The 22,121-nt window shown below is 40.9% G+C and overlaps 2 protein-coding genes across 2 annotated transcripts in view; one reads left to right on the plus strand and one right to left on the minus strand.

Annotated features, from left to right (window-relative positions):
* The window catches only part of TOM1L1 (target of myb1 like 1 membrane trafficking protein), a 55,490-nt gene extending 37,586 nt beyond the window's left edge, over positions 1-17,904 (plus strand). The window contains exons 10-17 of the mRNA XM_006019798.3: positions 1,060-1,193; positions 6,575-6,635; positions 8,222-8,327; positions 9,835-9,928; positions 10,976-11,036; positions 12,135-12,225; positions 12,545-12,623; positions 13,675-17,904. Of these exons, the coding sequence (XP_006019860.1) occupies positions 1,060-1,193; positions 6,575-6,635; positions 8,222-8,327; positions 9,835-9,928; positions 10,976-11,036; positions 12,135-12,225; positions 12,545-12,623; positions 13,675-13,741 (693 nt within the window). The 3' untranslated portion in view covers positions 13,742-17,904. The remainder of the gene's footprint in view (positions 1-1,059; positions 1,194-6,574; positions 6,636-8,221; positions 8,328-9,834; positions 9,929-10,975; positions 11,037-12,134; positions 12,226-12,544; positions 12,624-13,674) is intronic.
* A 138-nt stretch (positions 17,905-18,042) lies between these two features.
* Positions 18,043-22,115, minus strand: LOC102383279 (cytochrome c oxidase assembly protein COX11, mitochondrial). Its single transcript, XM_006019799.2, has 4 exons — positions 22,062-22,115; positions 20,099-20,254; positions 18,947-19,072; positions 18,043-18,267 (listed from the first exon to the last, which is right to left on the minus strand). Exons 1-4 carry the CDS (start codon positions 22,110-22,112, stop codon positions 18,085-18,087), a joined length of 516 nt encoding a protein of 171 aa, XP_006019861.2. The 5' UTR covers positions 22,113-22,115; the 3' UTR covers positions 18,043-18,084.
* Positions 22,116-22,121: the final 6 nt, after the last annotated feature.

A 22,121-nucleotide genomic window follows, 5' to 3' on the forward strand; every position in this document is an offset into this window, starting at 1 on the left:
GCATTAATTCCAGCTGCTGTAGGAAATTTGGTGGCGTAATGCACCTTAAATGACTTGGGGCACAACAAACTAAAACTCCTTCGAGGAGTTTTAGTTTGCTGCCCCTACAGCCGCAGAGCCAAGCACCGGGCTCTGTGCAGCTCCACGGCTCTGCAGGAAGCCCTGCAGGCAGCCTGGCAGCAGCTCAGGAAAGCAGCTCCACCCAAGAAAAGCGGCGAGCCTGATCTCCCCCCGAGCCTGCCTGCCTGGTGCTTCCCTCTGCAGCTGCAGTGCCCCCCGGGACCACCCAAGCCAGGTGCCTGCGGGCAGGTGCTGCCTGGGGTGGGGGGTAGGGGGTGCAGCTGCCACGGGGGGAAGCACCAGCCCCCACCACAGCCCAGGGACCACTCCGCACACCAGCAGTTCGCCCTCCCCTCCCCGCTGGAGAGGCAGGTAACTCAGCAGCGTGCATGCACGACACGGGGGTTTAATCAGCCCTAAATTAAAACGGTGTTTTTTAGGGCCCCTGCTTTATCTACACACGCCCTTGGATACTGAGTAAAACCCATCCTAGGAACTGTGGATTATGGGTTTGTATCACGGGTCCATCTGTACTCTAGATTATTTATTTCACTCTTTGAAATAAATGAGTCCAATCCAAGATCACATCCAGTGGAGCTGATAAAAATAATTGTGTTGATTGTAATGGACTTTGAGTGAAGACCAGTATGAATTCACACCTCGGCCAAACAAAAATAACAGCTTGCTCCTCTGAAAACATTACTCCCTGGCTTTCTAAGGCAGACAAAGCTACCAAAAAAGCAAGGCTGGGTCATCACTGAGGATATTGATTGTGACAATGGGAGTCATCGGCCCCAATGTGCAGGAAGATTGCCAGAAGAATCCTTGAGAATTAAAGAATGGGATGTGGAGATTTTGTCATGAGTGCTCTTTAGCATGTACATAGTTATTTGAATTAGACAGTGCACTATCAATGCCTCCCTAGCATTCACAAGCTGTTAATTATCCTCCAGAATTGTGTGGGAAACCATAATGATGACATCCCTCTTCTATACGCAGAAACTATACAAAACGTGTCGGATGATGCAGGAGAGGATCATAGAGCTGCTGGCAATAGTTCAGAATGAAGATGTGATAATCGAACTAATTCAAGTGAATGAAGACCTGAATAATGTCCTCCTGGGACATGAAAGGTAAGTGTCTTGAACACTTGCACATTTGGCCTTCACACTGCACCAACCAAATTTGTTCAAGAAAACTTAACTCTTGAGTCTGATGTTCTTTAGAGTGAAATCCCCCATTAGGCAAGAGGGCTAGCCTGAGGCATGTGAAGCATTGAAGTCCCACTCAGGCCTTGAAGGATTTAACTGGTCCATATGATTAGTGCTGGCCCTTAACATAGAAGTGAATTTCATCCTCGGTCCCAAAGAGAACAGGAGCACATTCCTCTTTGTTTTGTGATCATGTTTCTCTTATTCCTCTTGATGCTTCACAAGCTGGACACAGAAGATTGATAGTTTGTGGAAGGCCTCTAGAAGACCTGCATAGTGGTTAAATCAAATTACTTAGTGTAGATGGGAATAAAAAAGTACGTGGAAAGAAATGGTCTTGGAGTTTGACATTTCCTTCTCTTTGAGCACCACTGGATTTGGCTCCACTCCACTCCAAGTTCCAGTTGTTCCTGATCACAGTCTGGTTCAGTTTCTCACATCCAGAGTACATGCATTCCCACAGAAGAGCATGTTTTCTCTCCCTCCTGAGCAATCTTGCTGGACAGCTTTACTGTAGACGTCAGCCAAAGGGTAGAGTTCCTGCTTCCTAGTTTTCTTAAAAAGATCACATGATCCTTTTGCAGAATTGAAACCAGTTGTTCTACCTAAGCTGCAGGAGTAAATATTTGTTTCACTTATGATATGAGGCTATTTTGACCGCAGAATTCTGTTTCCTTATTATGCCATCTGTGGAGTAACCCAAGTTTTAGTTCACCTTTAATTAGGGGTGCAGTGATAAAGATTTTCTTGGCTTATACCGATTGCCAATTATTAACCAGCTATATTGGACAATACCAATCAGAAAACTGGTTTACAGGAGAGAAGCTCTCTTCAGGTAAGTCTGTGGAGGAGAAGAGGCATGGGGGCAGGCAGATTGAGGCCTCCATGGTGAGGGAGGGAGGGAGGGAGTGGGGTAGGGGCTAGGAGTGCTGCCCAGCCAGGGCAGTGAGTGGGGTCCAGGGCTGGGGTGGGGAGTGGGATGGAGCCACTGCTGGCTCGTCCAGGGGATACGAGGGGAAGGGAGTGGTCAGCTCCTCACCTCTGTACGCACCACCCCGGGGAAGCCTGGGGGTGGGGGCATGTGCCCCCCCAGATTTGTCCGCAAGGCAGATACGGGCTGCTCGCTGTGGATTCGGGGTTCTCTGCTCTGCTGCCTTTCCCTCAGGGGCTGCATGCATCTCCTGCCCACCCAATAGCAGTGGGGTGGCGAGTTGTGTCTCTCTCTGCTAGGCAGGCAGGGGGTGCATGGCCAGCATTGGGTCCCCAGGGCAAAGGCAGCAGGACAGATAGCCCCGAGCCCACAGTGAGCAGCCCACATCTGCCCTTGCCCCACTCGGCTGGGCGGTTAAAAGCATCCTTGCGCTTAAAAATGGTGGCAGCAGCGCTTGAACTAAAGCTCATTCAACGAGCTTTAGTTCAAGTACTCCTGCCACCATTTTAAGCACTGGGCCACTGATCCCCTGGACGAGCCACCCATAGCTCTGTCCCGCTCCTCCGTGCCCCTGCCCCTCCTCAGACTTATCTGCAAGGTGCTGCTCTCCACACTGCCCAGCTGCATTCCTGGCCACGTGCATGCGTGCGGCTGCATACATGCATGCAGCATCCAGGGGACCCGGCCAGAAGGCATATTATATTTATCAGTGAACATTATTGACTACACTGGCCAAAAAAAGCCGATAGCCAATAACGTTAATTTTCCTTTTATCGGTGCTGATCTGATATGCATCCTATATACCATTGCACCTCTACCTTTAATATAAATGCAGCTTGCCTCAAATTAAAAGAAAATACCAGATGTTAGTTTGGGTATAAGATGATTAACGTTATGTATGAGAAGCCCCTTGCCTAAGTACTCCAACCTACCATGCTTCTTAGTGTGTGTTGCAGGTATATGTCACTAGGGTTTTGTTTCCTTTTTCCCATTGAGTGAATTTCTGGTACAAAACCAATTTTTGTGGAAATTCTGAAGTAAAGAGTCACACGAAGAGGAGAGGCTCTTAGACGCTGCAGGAGTTGTGAAACTGTGCAGATGCCTCGACTGTGCGCCTCGGTCGTGGGCCTAAGGAAAAACAAATGAAATGTCTTCTCTCTGGAAAACTGCACTGTCTGCACAGTGGTATATCAGTCGTAGCATGGATGAAATCACAGGAGGCAGCATGAGTAGTAAGATAAATCTATTGGTGAAATAAAGAGAAGGCCTCTATTTAAGCCAATCTGCAGCTTATGGTTTGGGAGTCTCTTTAAAGCACCACCAGTCTTTTAGGTTCTGTTTTGTACAGAGCCCAACACAACTGGATTTGTCATCCAGGCCTTGAGATGCTACGATAGGAGAAATAAAATATCACACATACATACACTTAGAACAATCACAAAAGTTAATAAAGGTTGTGACACTAATATTTAAATTAAAGCTTTGAATTTTTTTAAATTTGTAGTCATTACTATCCTTGACAGTATCCAGAGGGAAGCCAGAGTGTTTTTCAAATTTTACTTCTATATGGTGTTTTTCAGTGGAGGATCTCGAAGTGCTGTACAGATAGGGGGGACATTAATCCACATAAAATACCTGTGAAATTAATCAGTAAGCAATATCCACATCCACATCAGAAGGCAATATTTTACAGTTAGGGTGGCCAAAATCTGGAACCAACTTCCCAGGGAAGTGGTCCTCGCCCCTACCTTGGGCAAATTCAAGAGGAGGTTGGACAATCACCTGTCTGGGGTCTTGTGAACCCAGCATTCATTCCTGCCTCTGGCAGGGGGTCAGGCTAGGTGATCTGTTCAGGTCCCTCCTGACCCTAGCTACTATGAAACTATGTTTTACAGCTGGGGATAGTAAGGTGCAGACTGCTTCAGAGAGCTGCCTGGGGTTACACAGCACTGAGTGACAGAGGCAAATGTTCAACAGCCTTTTAATGAATCCTCTGCATTAGTAGCTACTCAGTATGTTGGGATTCTCATTAAAGTGCCACAAGTGCTTTTGGCTCCATGTCTGTACGGTGTCGAGCTAAAGGGACATCACTTCCCCTGCTAAGCTGACCACAAACTATATTGCCACGTCCGCTGCAATTGTCTAATGGGAATTACAGTGCTGCACAATAGTTCTGGGGTCTGATCCCACTCCCACTCTGGTTAAGAAATGTCACTGACTTCAGTGACAGCAGGATTGGAAGTTAATACAGAAAAAGAAGAAGATGCCCTATCCAGTTATACAGGGGAACATTTCACTCAGCAGAATATAATTGATCATATTGGGCTTTGGCCACGGCACTGGGGTTAAGACTCCTGCTGTTGCAAAGACTGGGGTGGGATCTGTAATTGTCAGGAGGAGTCAGTACTATGGCTTTGCTGTTATATTGTCTATAACAGAAAACTTTAAACCTGTAATTCCCCATGAGCTCAGCTCCATCATTGGCAGCACAAGTGAAAGCTGCAGTGAAGAAAAGGCAAAGAGAGGCTCAGGTGTTTTTAGTACTGTGTAATTTAACTGAAGCCCAGAATATTCTGTTCCTGGTTCAGTGCATCTGCCACTCAGGAACAGCTCTGCAGAGCCACTTCTAAGGCCCAAGCAGGCTCAACTTTGCTTCAGTATAAATGTCCTAGCTTGGGAAAAGATGGTAATTTCTCCATGTAGAAGTCACAGCTTCTCTTCAGGTGCAGCCTGAGATGTCTCGGCTGAAATCAGTGCTCTGTGCATGACAATGTATCCTCAACCGTGGGGTTTTTTGTTTTCTTTGGGGCCTAAGCTATGAGGTATTTGCTATGAACAGAAAACTGCAACTTTCTGAAATCAGGAAGGCTACATTAGTTTCGCCCTAATAGGTTTTCTGAAGAAAGTAGTTGGAGCTGAATGCTGATTACATTGGTACATCATAGTTACTTTGGTATAGAAATGGGAAAAATGGTTACACCACAAGCAACAATTTAAGGATAACAATGTAAGTGCTGTGCCTTCTTCCTCGTCACAAGATAACCCAGTCTTTCAGAAGACGTTATCATATATGTGTCTGTTTTATAGCTCCTATTTATCTTGTTCACACGTGTCTTATCTCTGTCTCCCAGATGCTGCAATGGATGAAACTAGTGGGTGTGCAGCAACCAAGAACAGTCTTGACTATTTTCCTTTTTTCCCTTTTCCACCTTTCGCAAATACAGCAGTCAGATTGCTATTATTTTTTCCAACTGTTGCTAGCAAAACTTCTAGGTTTTTCTTCAAAATATTTAATTATTCTTAAATCAAGAGTCTACAGCAATGTGTCATGTTTTACAGTAGTCATCTATTTAAAGAGGATTTGTTTTTCCGCTTCTTGCCTTAGGAGGATTTCTGTGTTGGCAAAACAGAAATGAATTTCTCTTTGGTTTCTATAAATCCACTTTATCCAAATGTAGACCTAGAATCTTATTAGTCCTGATGATTGAGGTTTTTCTTGGGAAGCTGAGGTATAAACACTGACTTGTGGGTATAACTCAACAGATTCTGTGGGAAATAGGCCCCCTACTGATAGAAAGAACAAATAATTGCAAATGGTAATGGGAAATTGGTCATTTTTAAAAACATGTTTTGTTCAGTGATACTGGGCACATGTACATGAGACGCTATAGCACTGTGGTGATGAGCTATGGCAGCGTAGCCCATCGTTACAGCCGTGTAGCATCTAAAAATAACCATGCGCCGCCGGGATTGTGCAGTACCGGTGGGTCAGTGGCTTGTGTAGACGCACCCACTGTGTATTTAATGAGCCTTCTTGGCTGCAGTTGCATTATACTTCATAGCAGTTTTGTAATAATGTAGACATCTTTGCTATTGGGCAAGTATTTTGTTTACCGTGCGTAAATCTCAGTACATTGCTGAATAACTTGATGTCTGAAAGACTGTAATTTTATAGTTGTGATTAACTAACTGGAGCCGTTTCATTATCACTCAAATGGATGTATGATTTTAAGGCAAGTCACACTACATTCCCTGTATCTGCTTATTACTTGGGACGCTACGGAGTCCAGTGAATTTAAAAGCATTGGCTCAGTGCCTGTAACCATGACCCCCTCTAGTGGCTCCAGCAACTATGCATCTGTTGTTCAGTACAGTACCAATAAAGGTGTCCTTCCTCATGTCAACGACTTCTTACTGATGACTGGAGTTATAAATGTGCATGAGACTATGGCACGTGATATACATCGTCGACCTCCCTTTATAGGATTGGCCTTTAGAAATTACAGCTGAATTCTTATGAATGACTTCCTGTTTGAATGATGGTGCTGGAAATTTAAAGACCAAGCCATTAACAGTGAGCTATTTCCAACAGGTTCTCTCGTAACCGAGTGCGCTTCTTGGAGAATCAAAGAATACAGAGAGAGAGCATGGAGGTGAGTAATTGCAGACAAACTAAAAAACATTGGCGTTGGAATCTGACCTAGATTTTATAAACACGAGATTTTCCTTTTCTTTTTTTTTTGGCAACAAATATGCTTTTGTGACACAAGGTATTAAATTCTCTAGTTGATGGATTTCAGTTCACTGTCTCTGGTAGGGATTATCTTGTTCTATTAATTTTCAAAAGTCACACAAAAAGAAGGTCATATTGCAGCACAAGTATCAAATAACCCTTGAATTTAACATGGAAATGAGGAAAGGACAAGCAAAAAGAGAGGAACTGTATTCAACTGCAGTTTTATTGCTTCTGTACCCACGTATTAGATTCTCCTTTAATCTCTTGCATGACGCAAAGGACTATGTTTCTTTTCTTCTACAGATTTGCCTTCATTTTAGCCCCCATAAACATTTGTGGAGCTGAAAAATGAATGATTATAGGTTTGTTTTCCTCCATCGCTGCTCCTATTTATTAACCATGTTACTCAAAATAAGGATATGCAAGTCTCAACTTGTACAAAGCCACAGCACATTCTTGGTTATCTGAATCCCCCGCTCTCCAAACAACAGCATCTTTTTTTAAACTAACTGTGGCCCTTATGTAAAAAAAAAAGAAAATCCCTTTTTAAAAATGTTATTTGCTACTGTACTGCATCTCTATTCTTAACTTACCTTGTAACTGTTACACTTAGTTGAAGAAATTCAGTTAACTGAATGGCTTTTCAACAAGTGCCTTCCAAAGGGGGTTGGAAAAACCGAGGATACTATAGAGTCACGCAGCCTCCTTAGAATACAGCATGAGGCTGGCTGTGCTATGGGGATTTGGATGTAGCCCATAATTATTAAAGGAAAGGTGAAGTTAATTTTGTTTCGTATGAGAAACTGCTACTGCTGCAGTTTCCTTTGTGGCCACTTGCATGTTTTTGATTGCTATTTACTTTGTTGGACTAGTTTATAATAATAAACCAAGTCGCCTCTTCTGTGGTCATTCACGAGTCCCTTAATTTAAGTACATTTCTTCTATCTAGTGCTAACAACTATATGTAAAAAATGTGAGATTTGATTAATTTCTCTTTTGGTTTCCTACTTAATTTCAGCAAGATGCATGCATTCCATAGAGCTGGGAACAAAACTGCTTTCCTAGCTGACAGTTTTTGAGGTTTTGCAAAGTTTTCCCATCCCCAGTTGAACCACACAAGTCAAAGTTTGGATCAAATTAATCAAAATTCTTAGATTTCAACTTCTTAAAAATACTTACTGTAAATTCACTGTAATTCTAAAATAAAAAGACACTGCCACCCAAAAAATTGAAAAATTAGTTGCAAATATCTTGAGACATCCTTTTTTGGAAGCCTTTTTTCCAAAATGTTTTGCAAATGGGAAATTTGTTGAAATGGATGTTTTTCTTGCAATAAGTTTTGGTTTCAGGGAATTGGCATTTTCCAACCACAACATCAAAAGATGTTTGAAAAGAAAAAAAAACCCAGCCATCCCATCTCTTATTAATAACAAGATTCTGATTTCAAAGGTTTCTAGTTTGTTTTCTTTTAAAACTAAAGGTTTTTAAACTCTCTCTTTTTAGCCATCTGCTCCTCCTTGTGATCTACTTGACCTTCATTCCGGTTCTGTGCCCCCTGTGTTGGCAGTGATGCAAAATGGTGCTGTTACTTCTCAGTCTTCAGGATTGAGTGAGTGAAATATTCGATTTTCTCAAATAGGAGGAAGTCTACCATAAAGCAAGGTAGAAATCAAATCACATTGGGATCTTGTTTCATGGATGCAGGGCAAGATGCCTGTGAAACTTAAGAAATGCAGAAGTCTAGAACTCTTGGTTCAGAGATGATACCTTTCATTAGACCAACTGAGAAATTGCAAAATATATATATATTTTTGCAAAATTTTGGGCTCACACACCCTTCGTTAGGATCAGGGAAAATTAAAAATGGCAAAAAAGTCCCCATATGTAGGAAGTAAACTTCATTTTTGCACAGAGGAAGCTTAAGCTGGAAATCTGTCCCTCTGGGTCCTTGAGAGTATCTTTGTGAGATGCTCTTTGTTGTGCAGATCAAACAGGATTCCTTCCCTGTTGGTGTCAGGTAGCAAGCAGGGAGGTGTAGACATTTTTCTTGTTGTTCAGCAGTGAAGTTTATAATCCAAACCCGGCTAAAATTCAGCATCTTCTATGTTTCAGAGATGTATTTGGTAGCTGTGTTGGTCTGAGACAAAAAGAAATGCAAAAGTCTAGAACTCTTGGTTCAGAGACGATACCTTTCATTAGACCAACTTGAATTCCTGCGTGTCAGAGCAGCTGCCACACTTGTGCATAGGTGCCCTACGGTTCTTGCTAATGCACAAGGTGAAGCAGTTTATTTTTGCCATTCCCCTGTGCTGATATGATGGGTGGGCTTTCTCAGATGCATTTCAAATGCATGTGAGAGGGCACAAAATGTAGGTAGCGGTGGGAAGAACAGTGTGATGTAGAACACTGGCCCCTACAGGACACATTACTACAAATGTATTTGTCTGATGTTAAATGGGCTTGTACAAAAATAGAGCTTTGGCATGTGTGTTAAAATAATGTGCTTCCCTCATTATTCGAAAGGGGACCTTGCATTGTTTAAAAGAAAACTGCTTCTGTCTCCCAGGCCCAAGAACATAACCATGTGCCTTTATAACTATCTTACTGGCACTGGTTATCTGTTCTTTAAGTTTACCAAGAGGAGGTTTGTGAACATATTGCAGCTCGTAAGGTTTTTTCAAATGGCTCTCTCAGTTCAGCAACAGTTTTGCTTAGACAAGGGAGAGAGAGAAATGCAATGCATTTGCTCTGACGGTACCTATTTTTTTCAACTAGAATAAGAAATAGTGTAGTCCTGTAGTTTAAAATATGTTTGCTCCTATGCCTAGTGCCAGTGATTTACTTGCTTTCTTCCCTTCTGGCATTTTAGTATGTCAGGCAGAAATACAGTAATCTGAATTCTACTCCGACTTGCTGTCTTAGCAGACTGTTTGAAGACCAGAATTTTTAGTGTGTATTTCAAACTTTACAGCTTCTCAGTGGCACCTTTACTCACCTCTCTGCCCCCCCCAACCCCCGCCCACCCAAAGTGAAGTGCTTATAAAAGATGAAAGTGCAAACACTTAAGTATTTGCTAAATAAAACTTGCAAGATTTTAACGCCAATCCAAATGTTAGATTGCAGGTCTGCAAGTGCTCCGGATCCAAACAATGCGCATCCTATGCTTTACCCTAATCTGGATTTAGGAACAGCAAATGCTCAACAGTTCTTGTAAGTAGTATCTCAACAGGAAACTACAGACAGCATCATGCTCTCAAAGATGTTTGCACTTTGTCATTGCTTTGCTACATGCCTATGGCAGGCCCATGTACACTTGGACCTATTCATGTTTTGTAAAGGTGTTCAGCTAAGCAGGGGCATCTACCTTTGCTCTAGACCAGGGGCTTTCAATCCTTTTAGATCATTGTACACCTGGTGGCCAGACACAGAGCAGTGTACCCCCAGCTGCTGTCGGGGGGGCGGCTGGGTGCAGAGTGGCAGCAACCACCGCATGCAAGCTTCCCCCACCCCCTCGTGTCCAGCCGGGTGGGTGGTGCCTGTGCGGGATGTTGCATGGCGGCGCTCCATCCCCGCCCACCCACGCGTACCCCATAGGGCTGTCTCAAGTACCCCTGGGGGTACATCTTTGCCTGGTTTACGACCCCTGCTCCAGACTAACAACCTTTTTTCATTTGCGGACTCCTTTGGAAATTTCAAATGGAGGTGCGGACCCCTTTGAATGGTAAATGTCGGTATTCACATGCTTCTGATTGATCATAGTCAGCTTTTCCGGACCCCCTTAGACATAGTCTGTGGACCCCTAGAGGTCTGCAGACCACAGGTTGAAAAAAACTGCTCTAAATGACTCCCTGAAATGCTTTCAAATCAGTTGACTCCTGTAACACACATTGACCTGTTATTAACATGTATAATAACCCAGCTGCCAAAAATATATTTAAGACCTTTTTGATTTCCTGCCCGAGCCCTCTCAGTGCCAGTGAGAAGCAGATGAGCCTTGCGGCTTGCCCTGCAGGTCAGTAAACCAGGACAGCTTAAGATCTTTGGAGAGCTAGTTTCAAAGTGGGGAGGAGCGCTTGCAGAGAGTGCCTGGTTAGCTCCCCATCTGTTACAGAAGTGGGTCTCTGGCTTAGGTGACCCTGCTGATCCCAGGATAAAAGGCAAATGAGAGAAAAAATGTAATGATAGGAATGCGTGGCTTTCAACAGATTGATCTTTGTTTTTTTTTCATTTCCTCCTCTCTCTCCCGCCCCCCTGCAGGTTTGCAACAGACACGCAAAGTATAAGCCAAAGCAGCCCTGCTGTCCATACATATGGCAACGTGAGTAATAGTGATGCTGAGAATATCATTCTTTTAATGGCAGTTTTAAACAGATCTCGAGTCTTATTCTGGTGGCTGTCCAAATGGAAGAGAGATCCATTCCACTCCCTTTTTCCACAGCCGCAGGGAGTACTTTGTACCAGGCCAACTTCCCTCTTGAAATACCACATCATAATCTGAAGGTTTGTGCGAGATACTTGCTTGTCCAGCACAATCTCTGCGGAGTCTGCCTCAGCAGTTCCAGTGTGATTAGAGTATATAACTAACATACTGAGGTCCCTACATGCCACAACTGATTGCTACGTAGTAAATCTCCTGCAGCAAACCATCTGAATACTTTAAAGTTAAAGCAGTATAGAAACCTTGAGCAAAAAAAACAAGTAGCCAAATATCTATCACAGGCAAAGCACCATGTCCACAAATGAAGCCAGTCTCTGCTTATTGCAAGGAATGTATATAGAGGAAAGAAGATTAGATGTTAGAAAACCAAAGGGCGTGAAAACCCAGCTATGCTAAAAGAAATAAATGACTTGCAGCAAAACTTTTGAGGATAGCTGGGGAGTGAGTTGCTCAAATCTTCCTGATGGAAGCTCCTTGTCTAGGTAAGGTTTGCCCCCTCATTATTTGTAGCATAGCCTTGATCTCTTTGAGCTTTTTTATTGTACCAAGTCAAATCCAAGGGCTGAAACAAAAATCTGCCCTGACTAGCCATAGCTGCCAGGCAGTCATATGTAGCAAGCAAATTACTCCAGTAATTACTGGTCCAATTTTAAAGGGTTTGTAGTCACATTAGGAACCTGTAGTTCAAATGATAAAAGGCTGTCATCACCCATCTTCCTTGCTTCATTTCTAAAAAGCAGGTGAACAGCCATGTACAGATCTTGCAACTTCTGGATTAGGTTTAGAATCCATACAAGTAAATTATACAAATGCACATTAGGGTTTTAAAAAAGTATCTGGAGAACAGGAATAAATTAAAGGGGTTTTGTTGTCAGACCTTGTGTTACAGGCTCCAATAGGAAATAATAGAAAACCCAGAGTTGACCCAGCATCTGCTTATCTCCCTGTTAAATAATATGTTCTGCTCATCTTCCTCAGCTTTTACATCCAGTGCCCCTGCATCTGGTGAACCTCCAAAATGGCAATGCCTTATCACTAAATGAAGGCTTGCCAGGTGCAGCACCAGCAGGTAAGTGAAGTAGCTTTACACTTCAGCCCAAATCTTAACGTAGGGATCTGGTTTTCTCCTTGGCCTGGAGAATCTGGCATAATGACTGGCTCTGAAGAGTCACAGCAGCAAAATAACACTGTCAGAAATGATGGTACAAGGCTCTATGATAAATACATTGAAAACTGTGTTTATTTAATATTTAAAGCTGGAAATCTCATTGGGGATAATTGGGGGGGTGTCTTGTTCCAAATTAAGATCAAAAGCAGAAACTTATCAAGCCTATGACACGCTTACTTTAAAATACAGGTTTATGTGTTGTCTTCCCTCTTCTTTTCAGATGAATCAAAGAGCAAGTCACAGTCCCATTACTATGAGATAATGGAGTTTGATCCTTTAGCACCAAGTGATGCCACAGAGTGAGTAACTTCAAATATTACTCAAATAGCTTGTCTCCACTTTTTAACAGCATGTGACAGAACAGTTTATCATACGAAGCATTTCTGTCAGTTAAAGTATGTATCACATTAATCCAAGTGACCTGGGCATCTGGTGAGAGCTAGATGGGAGTGGCTAAATTCTGGGAAATTCCTGAATATGCCAGGTGTGGCCAATAAAACTTATCTGTATGGTTAGGAGGCAGCTAGAAAATGGTGTATTGCCTAGGTACTAAAACAAAATAAACTAAAAATCAATTTGAGCAGCACAAATCTGCCAAGAATTCAGCACTGATCCTGCTGAGATCTGACAGCTACATCCATGAACACAGGTGATTGCTAGAGCTGGGTAGAAAATAAGGTCATCCTGTGGTGGATTTAGTTGTTTCAATTGTTTTTTTTCTAAGTTTGGGGAAAAAACCTCAAATTTAAAAATTCTTCACGGATGGGAATGGAGTCTGGGGTTTAGGACTCCCACCCCCTTAGGAGGCTAGAGGATGAAGCAGTAGGAAACCAGCTAGGCTGCAGAACTCAAGCCTGGTTTTCACTGGGACTTTGCCAGAATTTCTGCAATCTTGATTTTGAGGAATCATCAGAATGTGATGTGCAGTTGTTCTGAGCAGTTTTAGTAATGTCATGGTCCACAGCAAGAGCTACGTTCTTTTGTAGTTTTATTATCGTCTGTTTGCAGGTTTAACCTTTTCGCTCTCCAGGCATTTACTTCTGCAAACCTGAGATCAAATCCTGATTAGTTCAAAACAAGTGGAATATTTTGAACTAAACAGGAAAGAAGTTCAAATGTGTCTCCTATTCCTAGGTCGATATATTGAGTAATATCAGAAATGTACATAATTGTACAATGATTGGCACTGTGCTGCTTTTGGACCCTGGTTGTCCTACTGCTGCTGTGTCAAATCATTCATTATAAATTGTTAGAGGAAACATTCCTACCAACCAGGATTTCATTGGCATGCTTTGCTGAATAAAATGAAGGGAGCATAAACTAGTATTTACTCTGTTCTTTTTCTTTCAGAGCTATTTACGAAGAAATTGATGCTTATTTGTCCAAACCAGGAGTTAAAAAAGATTCCAGATGCTGAGACAGGAAATGAAGTCTTGTCTCAAAAGTTAATCTCTGATGCCAGCTTCGGAGATCTGCTTTCTATCAGTGAAAAGTGAATGCAAGATTGTATTTTGAACATAGCAACAAGTATTGGGATCTTAAGTGACAGATATGCTTTACTTGGATATACCATCAACTCTGATCTCTAACACTATACACAAGGCCTTAAAAAGTGCTAATTTTTCACTGGGACTATTCTGTGTGTGTGTATTGGTATCGGGGTTTACACCTTATTTAAAACATGCTTTCAAAACTTCCCTATTTAAAAATAATACACTCTGCCTCTGACTTTAGTGGCACACAAGTAGCCTTGTAACTGTAAACAAGTTTTGTGTCACGTTAACCGCTGTCATACTGCTTAATTTTTATGCAGTAAACAAAAATGGAATTTTTATCCATTTACAGATGTATAATTTATCTTTATTTAACCTCACTTCTGACTTGTCATTGTGCAAGTACTTTGAGCGATACCAACCAGAAAAAGAAAACCCTGGAGATTCTTCTGTATTCAGAATTCTCCTACTTCAGGCCTCTTGACTGTTATGTCAATACGCTCACTATGCAACGTTCATTGCCTTTATATTTTACATCTAAAATAGTAATGATGTTGATTTGGTTTTTTAAACCAAATCAGGTTAAGTGCCTGGTCTCAAAACAAAGGGAAACAATAAACTTTCTTTCAACAAATTGCTGCACGTTGTCTCGGTAGAGACTAACTTAAACACCAAATACTCTTTGCCAGGCTTGTCAAGATAGGAACAGATGCTTTAGGATTGTTTGCATCTTGGTCACCATATCCTCCCTTGTAATTTAATGGGTCTTTTCAAAAACTGGATATGAACCAGCCCGTAGCATTGAGTGGTTTTTGCCAGCGTTATCCTGAAAAGGGGGGTGGGGAAGAGAGGAATAATCCATAGGGATGGAAAAGAACTACGCAGATCACAAAAAGATGCTGTTTTCATTAGCAGGGCTGAAGTGCCTATATTTCCATGCTGAATGTAAAGTTTGCACTTTGCTGAAAGATACAGCACTTTTTGAATTTAAAATTATGATCTAAAATATGAGAGCTTAGTTCATTTGGTTGTATGGCTAGCAAGTGAAACGGTAGCTCTATTTAAATGATGTGTTTTACATTTTGAGTATTTTAACTTCATAAATGTAAGCAATATTAAATTACATTAAGTTCTCAAGCTGCTTCGCGGTTGTTGTTTTTTGTTAGTACATTAACATGAGTATGAACAAAAATTTTGTAGAAAATCACCACGCAAAATGGTGGTGATTTTTTGGCTAACATACATTTATACCCTCATGCAGAAATCACTGAGGGCAATTAAGTGTAAACACAAGGCATGACAAGTAGGTTGAGAAGCCTCTACAGCAGTTAATATGACAAACTGCTCTACAAATGGCATGAGTAGCAGACGCTCCGATGTACTTACTGACAGAGAAGCAGACAAAATCATTCTGGTATGCAGCATCAAAGTGGAAAAGGAACAGATACGGCAGGTCAATAAATTTAACTACTTGGGAAGTTGGAGAACATCAGATGGTAAATGTGATCATGAAATAAAACTGAGAATAAGGATGGCAAAAGATGCATTTCTGAAAATGAAAAAAAGATATTGAAAACTAGTAAAATTTCTATGGGGATGAAGTTAAGAGTTTTGGATTGCTACGTTACACCAGTCCTCACGTATGCATCAGCATGCCAGACAATATCGCCAAATATGGAAAAGAGAACTGAAGCAACTGATATGTGGTTCTTAAGGCAGGTTTTGAAGGTATGTTGGACAAGTCACACTTCAAATGAAGATGCTTTGTTAAGAGCAGGCTGCAGGAGGAAGCTGCTGATCAACATCCGAAAGAGACGGTTGGAGTTTCTCAGACACGTTATGAGGAAACTGAAAGTCTGGTCATAACTGGAAAGACTGAAGGAAGGCGATATCATGGGAGACAGAGGTTGTATTATGTCAAGGGTCTATCTAAATGGATGAATGTATCAACACTGGAAATTCTGTATGCCTAGAAGAGATCTGTGGAAGATCGTGATCACCAACGTCCTGTTTGGATACGGTACCTAGAAAGGGAAAGAAAACAATTCCCTGCTGGGGCACCCTGCCCTGCATTTTTTTTAAACTGGCTTGCTCTCTGGGCAGACTCATTCCAAAGGAAAATCACTGTCCATCTGTAACTGGCAAATCTGTCTCTTTTCTAATTATAGAGTTGACTTTTTTTATTTTTATGTATGTATTTTTGGCCACTGCACCTGTACCAATCACAGCCCCAACACCTTGTTTATGGCAGTATAGCTACTTCACAGCTGGGGTTTTGTTCGCTATTTTAATTCTTCCAGCCTAGTTAAAGCTGCAAAAAAATTATGGGCAGATAAAACCGAAAAAGATACTTAGCAAAGGTTCCTGGTTAGATCACTCACTAAGGTCCACAAACTCAGACTCAACCTCGTGGCAACCTTTTCTTGGGAGTCAGGTGAGTGGTTGGAGGAGAAATTGTAGTGATGATTCTGTTAGTAGAGTTCATTAAGCTGGCAGGTCACAGTGATCTGCAGGAAACTTCTGGTCTGTTTCTCAAGAGCACCTGACAGGTAATATGGAAACTCTTGTTTGTGGCAGCACAGACTTGGAAATGCCAGTGGCTAAGCTGTTATTTTTTATAGGACAAAGATTTAGGATTTAAACAATGACTCTCAGAATCACTCTATGCAAAGGTTTTTACCCTCTAGAGAGTAAAAATGCATAGAACAATGTGACAAATGGCATAAAACACTTTACACCCTTTAATGAGTAGTTAAAGATTTGACATTCTGTCATTACAAAAGATATGCTGGATACCAGTAATTGTATTTACCGCAGTGATATTTGTTTTCAAAGCAATTTTTGTACATCTTAAAACAGCATGACCTGAACCTGCCTCTCCTCCTCCACCCTCACCCGCTCCACCCAAAAAACAGGGAAGGACAGCAAGATGTTTTTTCCACAGCACAGTTTCTCAATCCTTGTACACAGATTTAATTTACAAAGTCTTAAATGGAAGAAGTTAACCATTTTCCCCACACTTTTGAAGGTGCCTATTTACTTCTATAGTCTGAAAGATGCCACTGGTCGTGCTTTTGTCAGATTTTATGCATGGGAGGGAAAGGAAGGATTGGACTAAAAGGTTGGATACTGGATTATGAGACATTGGGAAGGTTTCAATCACCTCTTTGACAGAGTTTTCCATTAAACTAAGGAATGAAAAACTATGAAAACAGGCTATGTATCGTATAGGTGTTGGGAGAATAACATTCATTCTTTCTTAAAGAGTGTTTAGAAACTATTGTGATAAAGATTATATAACCTCCCTAAAAGAAAAGACAGATTTAAACATATAGATCAAGCTGTTTTCATAAGTTTTGATAGGTTTTGTGACTTCTTGTAGACATTTTTGCTACTTTATATTGGGTTTTGAACAGAAACCTGAAAAGCAAAGTCAGGATGTGGTTTGAAACTGCCATAGCAGCAAAGCAGAAAATTGCCAATTAACAGCTTTTCTATTTTCACAGATATCAAATTACTTTATTGCCCTTTTAAGGGATACACATAGACATGTAGCTACTTAAGCTGTACTCTGATAATGGCTGTTCTTTTATTCTTAACTTCCCTGACAATGGGATATGGTACTGTTAGCAAAATGATTACCTGAGTTGGAATTGACACAATATTTCTATAAATAATTCCAAAGAGGTCAGAAATAATCACATGCAGTCAGAACATGTAGAATATAACTCATCCAAAAAGCAGCACCTTTAGCAGCAAGTGATCCAAATATGACATTGTGTTTTTTGATTCAGTAATAACTTAAAATGGATGATTTCCAACTTCCCTTCTATAGCACACAAAAACAGGATGGATCACTAAAAAATCCTTACTTAGCTCACAAGATTAGGTAGAGTATTTACAGGAATGAGTATTCATGCTCACTATTTAGGTGGAAGAGTTAATTTTCTGGATTGTGATTGTTAATCACACTCTATGTATCCAAGAGTGTATAGTAAGGAATAGGAAATTACATCTTCACAACATTTTTTGTATTTGATTACAAAGACTTCCCTTTAGCTATCCGTTCTGTCCAAATATTGGAATAAAAAATAAATATCTGAAGGAACAACAGTATATACCTGTAATGGTACAATAATTAATAGGCATTCATATTGTGTGGTACTTTGCTGCAATGTTTCATCTCCTTCTTGTGTCTCTAGAAGAACATCCATACAGACTGGCATTGGCAGGTACCAGAGATTTTATTCAGTGTCAATATTGTATATTACTGATAACCTGGAAGAGGCAACTTTTGTCCATCCTTTGCTTGAAAAAAAGTGTAAGAAAGTGTGATCAGATCAACTTTGGCCATTTTGGGGTCCTCCGCAAATTCAGGATCAATGTAGAAGAAGACAGGCATGTCCACTTCCTCATGGGGATTCAGCCGCTGTTCTTCAAAGCAAAAACACTGCACGTGGAAAGCAGGAACAGTTACAAAAATGTTATACTGCAGGCTAGAGCAAAGATCTTCTGCATCTGTTTCACTATGCTCATACCTTGACAAGTTTTAAATGTTAAGCAGGACTGAGGTGGAGTTCCATCTCATTGGAAACTCGAGGGTACAGAGACCTCCTCTGTATGATGATGTGGAGATAGTCTTCTACCCTTTGTTGTGCGGACCATTATTTTAATAGAGACTGTCCATGAAATGACCTTTCTCCCCCATTTGTGATTGCAAGGGTCATTTCTGTTTGGTAAATCCCATTACTGTGACGATACTAAATACATTAATGGAAAAGTGCTGGTAGAAAAGTATTAAATAGCTTTTAGTGGATAGCCTGTACCATATGACCAGACAGTTTATCACTATGTGACAGAAAACGCATGCGTTGCTGTTTTGGAATCTCTCAAACAGAGCTTCAGTATTTGACTTCTATTATTAAAAAGCCTAAGCTGAGAGAGCAGATCAAGGCATGACTATTTTAAAGTCTGTGCATCTGAAAACCTACATTTTGCAGGTTGTCAGCAAATTAAAATATCACCCTAATTATTTACGGAAGTAAACGTTTTGCTTATGGGAGAAGTATTAGGTTAGCATCAAGCTGAACAGCTGTACTTTGTGCCTGGGAGTATCACGTTTAACTTACCTGTATTTTATTGAAGTACTGCCCAGCTTCAAAAGGCACCACATTATAGGTAGAGATGCCAATTACAGGTTTGTCAGTTGAATTCTTTGCTTTGTAAAAGGCTAGTGCAGTCTCTCCTGGTACCACCTGTTGAATGAAGAATTGTATATTGTGACTTATAGTTCCAACAACCCACTACCCCTCACACCAAGCACTTTGAGGCATAACTGATTTATTTCAGAAATATTCATTTCAATCACCCGCCCCCCTCCGCCCTCGCCCCCCCCATGAAGGCAGAGTCACCACCTGTCTTTGAAAAATGTTAGCAAAGCTGACGACGACGCACATCGGACTGGAAATTAAAATAGTTACTGAAGGCCAGGAGCCTGCCTCTGTGGCATGCTGCTTAAGGGCACTTCGTAGGTGGGGATGCACTGGGTTCTGTTGCCCACTTGCAGGATTATGTCTGTTTTTATCCAGTGACTCTCTCACGTAAAATGTGTGCAGTTCAGGAAGCAGAGATCCAGGACTCCCCACTCCTGGCTGTAAGCTCTGGCCACTGGGCAGTTATTATGGTCCCTTTTTCATTGTCTTTTTCTGGCTCCATGAACCTTGTGTTCCTTCTGCGGTCTTCAGTTGGGGGAGAAGGATACACTCCCACTCAGCTTAGCCTATAGCCCACAAGGGGACAGAGGACAAAATGAACTGCTGAGAATTTGGTCTAACCATGAGACTAAAAAAGATGCCACTGCTGCCACCAGCCATATCTTTTCATTAAAGTGTCTATGGTTGCTGTATTTTGCACTGAACTCAAGGCTGAGGAGCTGAAGAGCTTGAGGAGCAAAGGATCCAAATGGTCTTAAGAATGTAGGACATCTCAGATCAAAACAACAGTCATTAGGTGCAGGTTAGATCATCATTTTAGACTTATGACTTTAGGTGCCCATGTCCTTCTTTCCAATCTGCACCGAGTCCCAATTCTGTACGCACTCATGTGAACAGTATGGACGTGAATGGTCTTGCTGCTGGCCAAGATGCTGAGATTTTTACAGTCAAGTTCAAGTTTTTTTCAGGACCAGATTCCTGTACATCCAAGTGACTTGCTCACAGGACCTGCACGTAGTACCACAAGGGTAAGATTTAAAAAGAATGATTGATCACCGTGTCACTTACATATATTTCATTTTGCTGAGGTCTGAAATTCCAGTGTAGGCTCGCGTGCACGTTGGCATTGAACGTGACCTTGATGATCCGATCTTTAACGGGTTCCATAGTCTCGATGTGGTCTGAGCCGTGACCTGCCACCGCCGACCCCCCGAGTCCAGTGGTCTGTGGAACCAGGGAGAGCTCGTATTACTGCCGTGTTAAGTATAAAATTAAGGATGTTTTGAGGCACTGGGAGTTTCACTCTCTCTGGAAAAAAGCCCCCTGCGTTACACCACTCAGTCAATTAAAAAAATTAATGGTTTCAAGCAGTGCTTCTCCCCCAGCCCAGTTCAGATTTTTTTTTGGTGTCTTACTGTATTTATTTCATTTCACTACCTATGCTGTTATTTTTGTTTTTTGGTATGCAGATTTCTCTCTCAATGATTATATTTATTTCTCATTGATTTCATTTCTCTGTAAACTTCCCTTAATAGATTAAAATGCATTATTTTTGTCAATCATTATATTTATTTCTCACTGATTTTTCTCAGTAAACTCCCTTACATTTTAAGATTTTATTATTTTTATTTCAGTCATGTTGTCAGATTTCATTGTTCGGTAAACTTTCCTTACATTAAAATGTATTCATTTCATTTCTCAGTGTTTCCCTTAATAAATTAAAATGCATTCTTTTTGTCAATCATTATATTTATTTCCCACTGATTTTTCTCAGTAAACTTCCCTTATGTTTTAAGTTTTTATTATTTTTGTCATTTTATTTATGTCAGATTTCTTTGCTCGGTAAACTTCCCTTACATTAAAATGTATTCAATTTATTTCTCAATCATTTTTATTATTTCTCACATTTCATTTTTCAGTAATCTTAATACATTCAAATGTATTGTTTTCATGTATTTCTCAACCATTTTGTTTCTCACTCATTTCATTTGCCAGCTTCCCTTAATAAATTAAAATGCATTATTTTTGTCAATCATTATTTCTCACTGCTTTTTCTCAGTAAACTTCCCCTATATTTTATTTCTCATTTTACTTCTCACTGCTTTCATTTAATAAGCTTCCCTTAAAGTGTATTCATTTTATTTCTCAATTATATTTATTTTTCATTGATTTCATGTCTCAGTCAACGTCCCTTAATACATAAAAATGTATTATTTTTATTTATTTCTCAATCATTGATTTGTCACTGATTTCACTTCTCAGTAAACGACCCTTAACAAACTAAAATGCATTGTTTTTATTTCTCAATCATTACATTTATTTCTCATTGATTTCATGTTTCAGGAAGCTTCCCTTCATACGTGCAAATGCATTATTACTATTTCTCAGTCGTTACATTTATTTCTCATTGATTTCATGTTTTAGGAAGCTTCCCTTCATACGTGCAAATGCATTATTATTATTTCTCAGTCGTTACATTTATTTCTCATTGATTTCATGTTTCAGGAAGCTTCCCTTTATACGTGCAAATGCATTATTATTATTTCTCAGTCGTTACATTTATTTCTCATTGATTTCATGTTTTAGGAAGCTTCCCTTCATACGTGCAAATGCATTATTACTATTTCTCAGTCGTTACATTTATTTCTCATTGATTTCATGTTTTAGGAAGCTTCCCTTCATACGTGCAAATGCATTATTATTATTTCTCAGTCGTTACATTTATTTCTCGCTGATTTCATGTTTCAGGAAGCTTCCCTTCATACGTGCAAATGCATTATTATTATTTCTCAGTCGTTACATTTATTTCTCGCTGATTTCATGTTTCAGGAAGCTTCCCTTCATACGTGCAAATGCATTATTATTATTTCTCAGTCATTATATTTATTTCTCGCTGATTTCACTTCTCAGTAAACTTCCCCGAATCGATTCAAACGTATTGTTTCATCTCTTTCTCAGCCACGCCCCGCCCTGGCTGCCCCGCCCCGCGCTCGGGTCTCGGTGCCGGTGCTGCCCGCGAGGCCCCGCACACCTGGCAGTAGAGGCGGTAGAGCGGCACGGCGGCGTAGGCCAGTCCCACCATGCCCACGGC

The sequence above is a fragment of the Alligator sinensis genome, unplaced genomic scaffold (genome assembly GCF_000455745.1).
Source record: "Alligator sinensis unplaced genomic scaffold, ASM45574v1 scaffold876_1, whole genome shotgun sequence".
NCBI lineage: Eukaryota > Metazoa > Chordata > Crocodylia > Alligatoridae > Alligator > Alligator sinensis.

Coding starts and splice junctions, on each gene's coding strand:
- LOC102383279 (XM_006019799.2), bottom strand. CDS start 22,112: ATGGTGGGACTGGCCTACGCCGCCGTGCCGCTCTACCGCCTCTACTGC. Junction 20,255..22,061: donor TCTACCGCCTCTACTGCCAG/GTGTGCGGGGCC, acceptor CTGGTTCCACAG/ACCACTGGACTCGGGGGGTC. Junction 18,268..18,946: donor AGTACTTCAATAAAATACAG/GTAAGTTAAACG, acceptor TTCCACGTGCAG/TGTTTTTGCTTTGAAGAACA.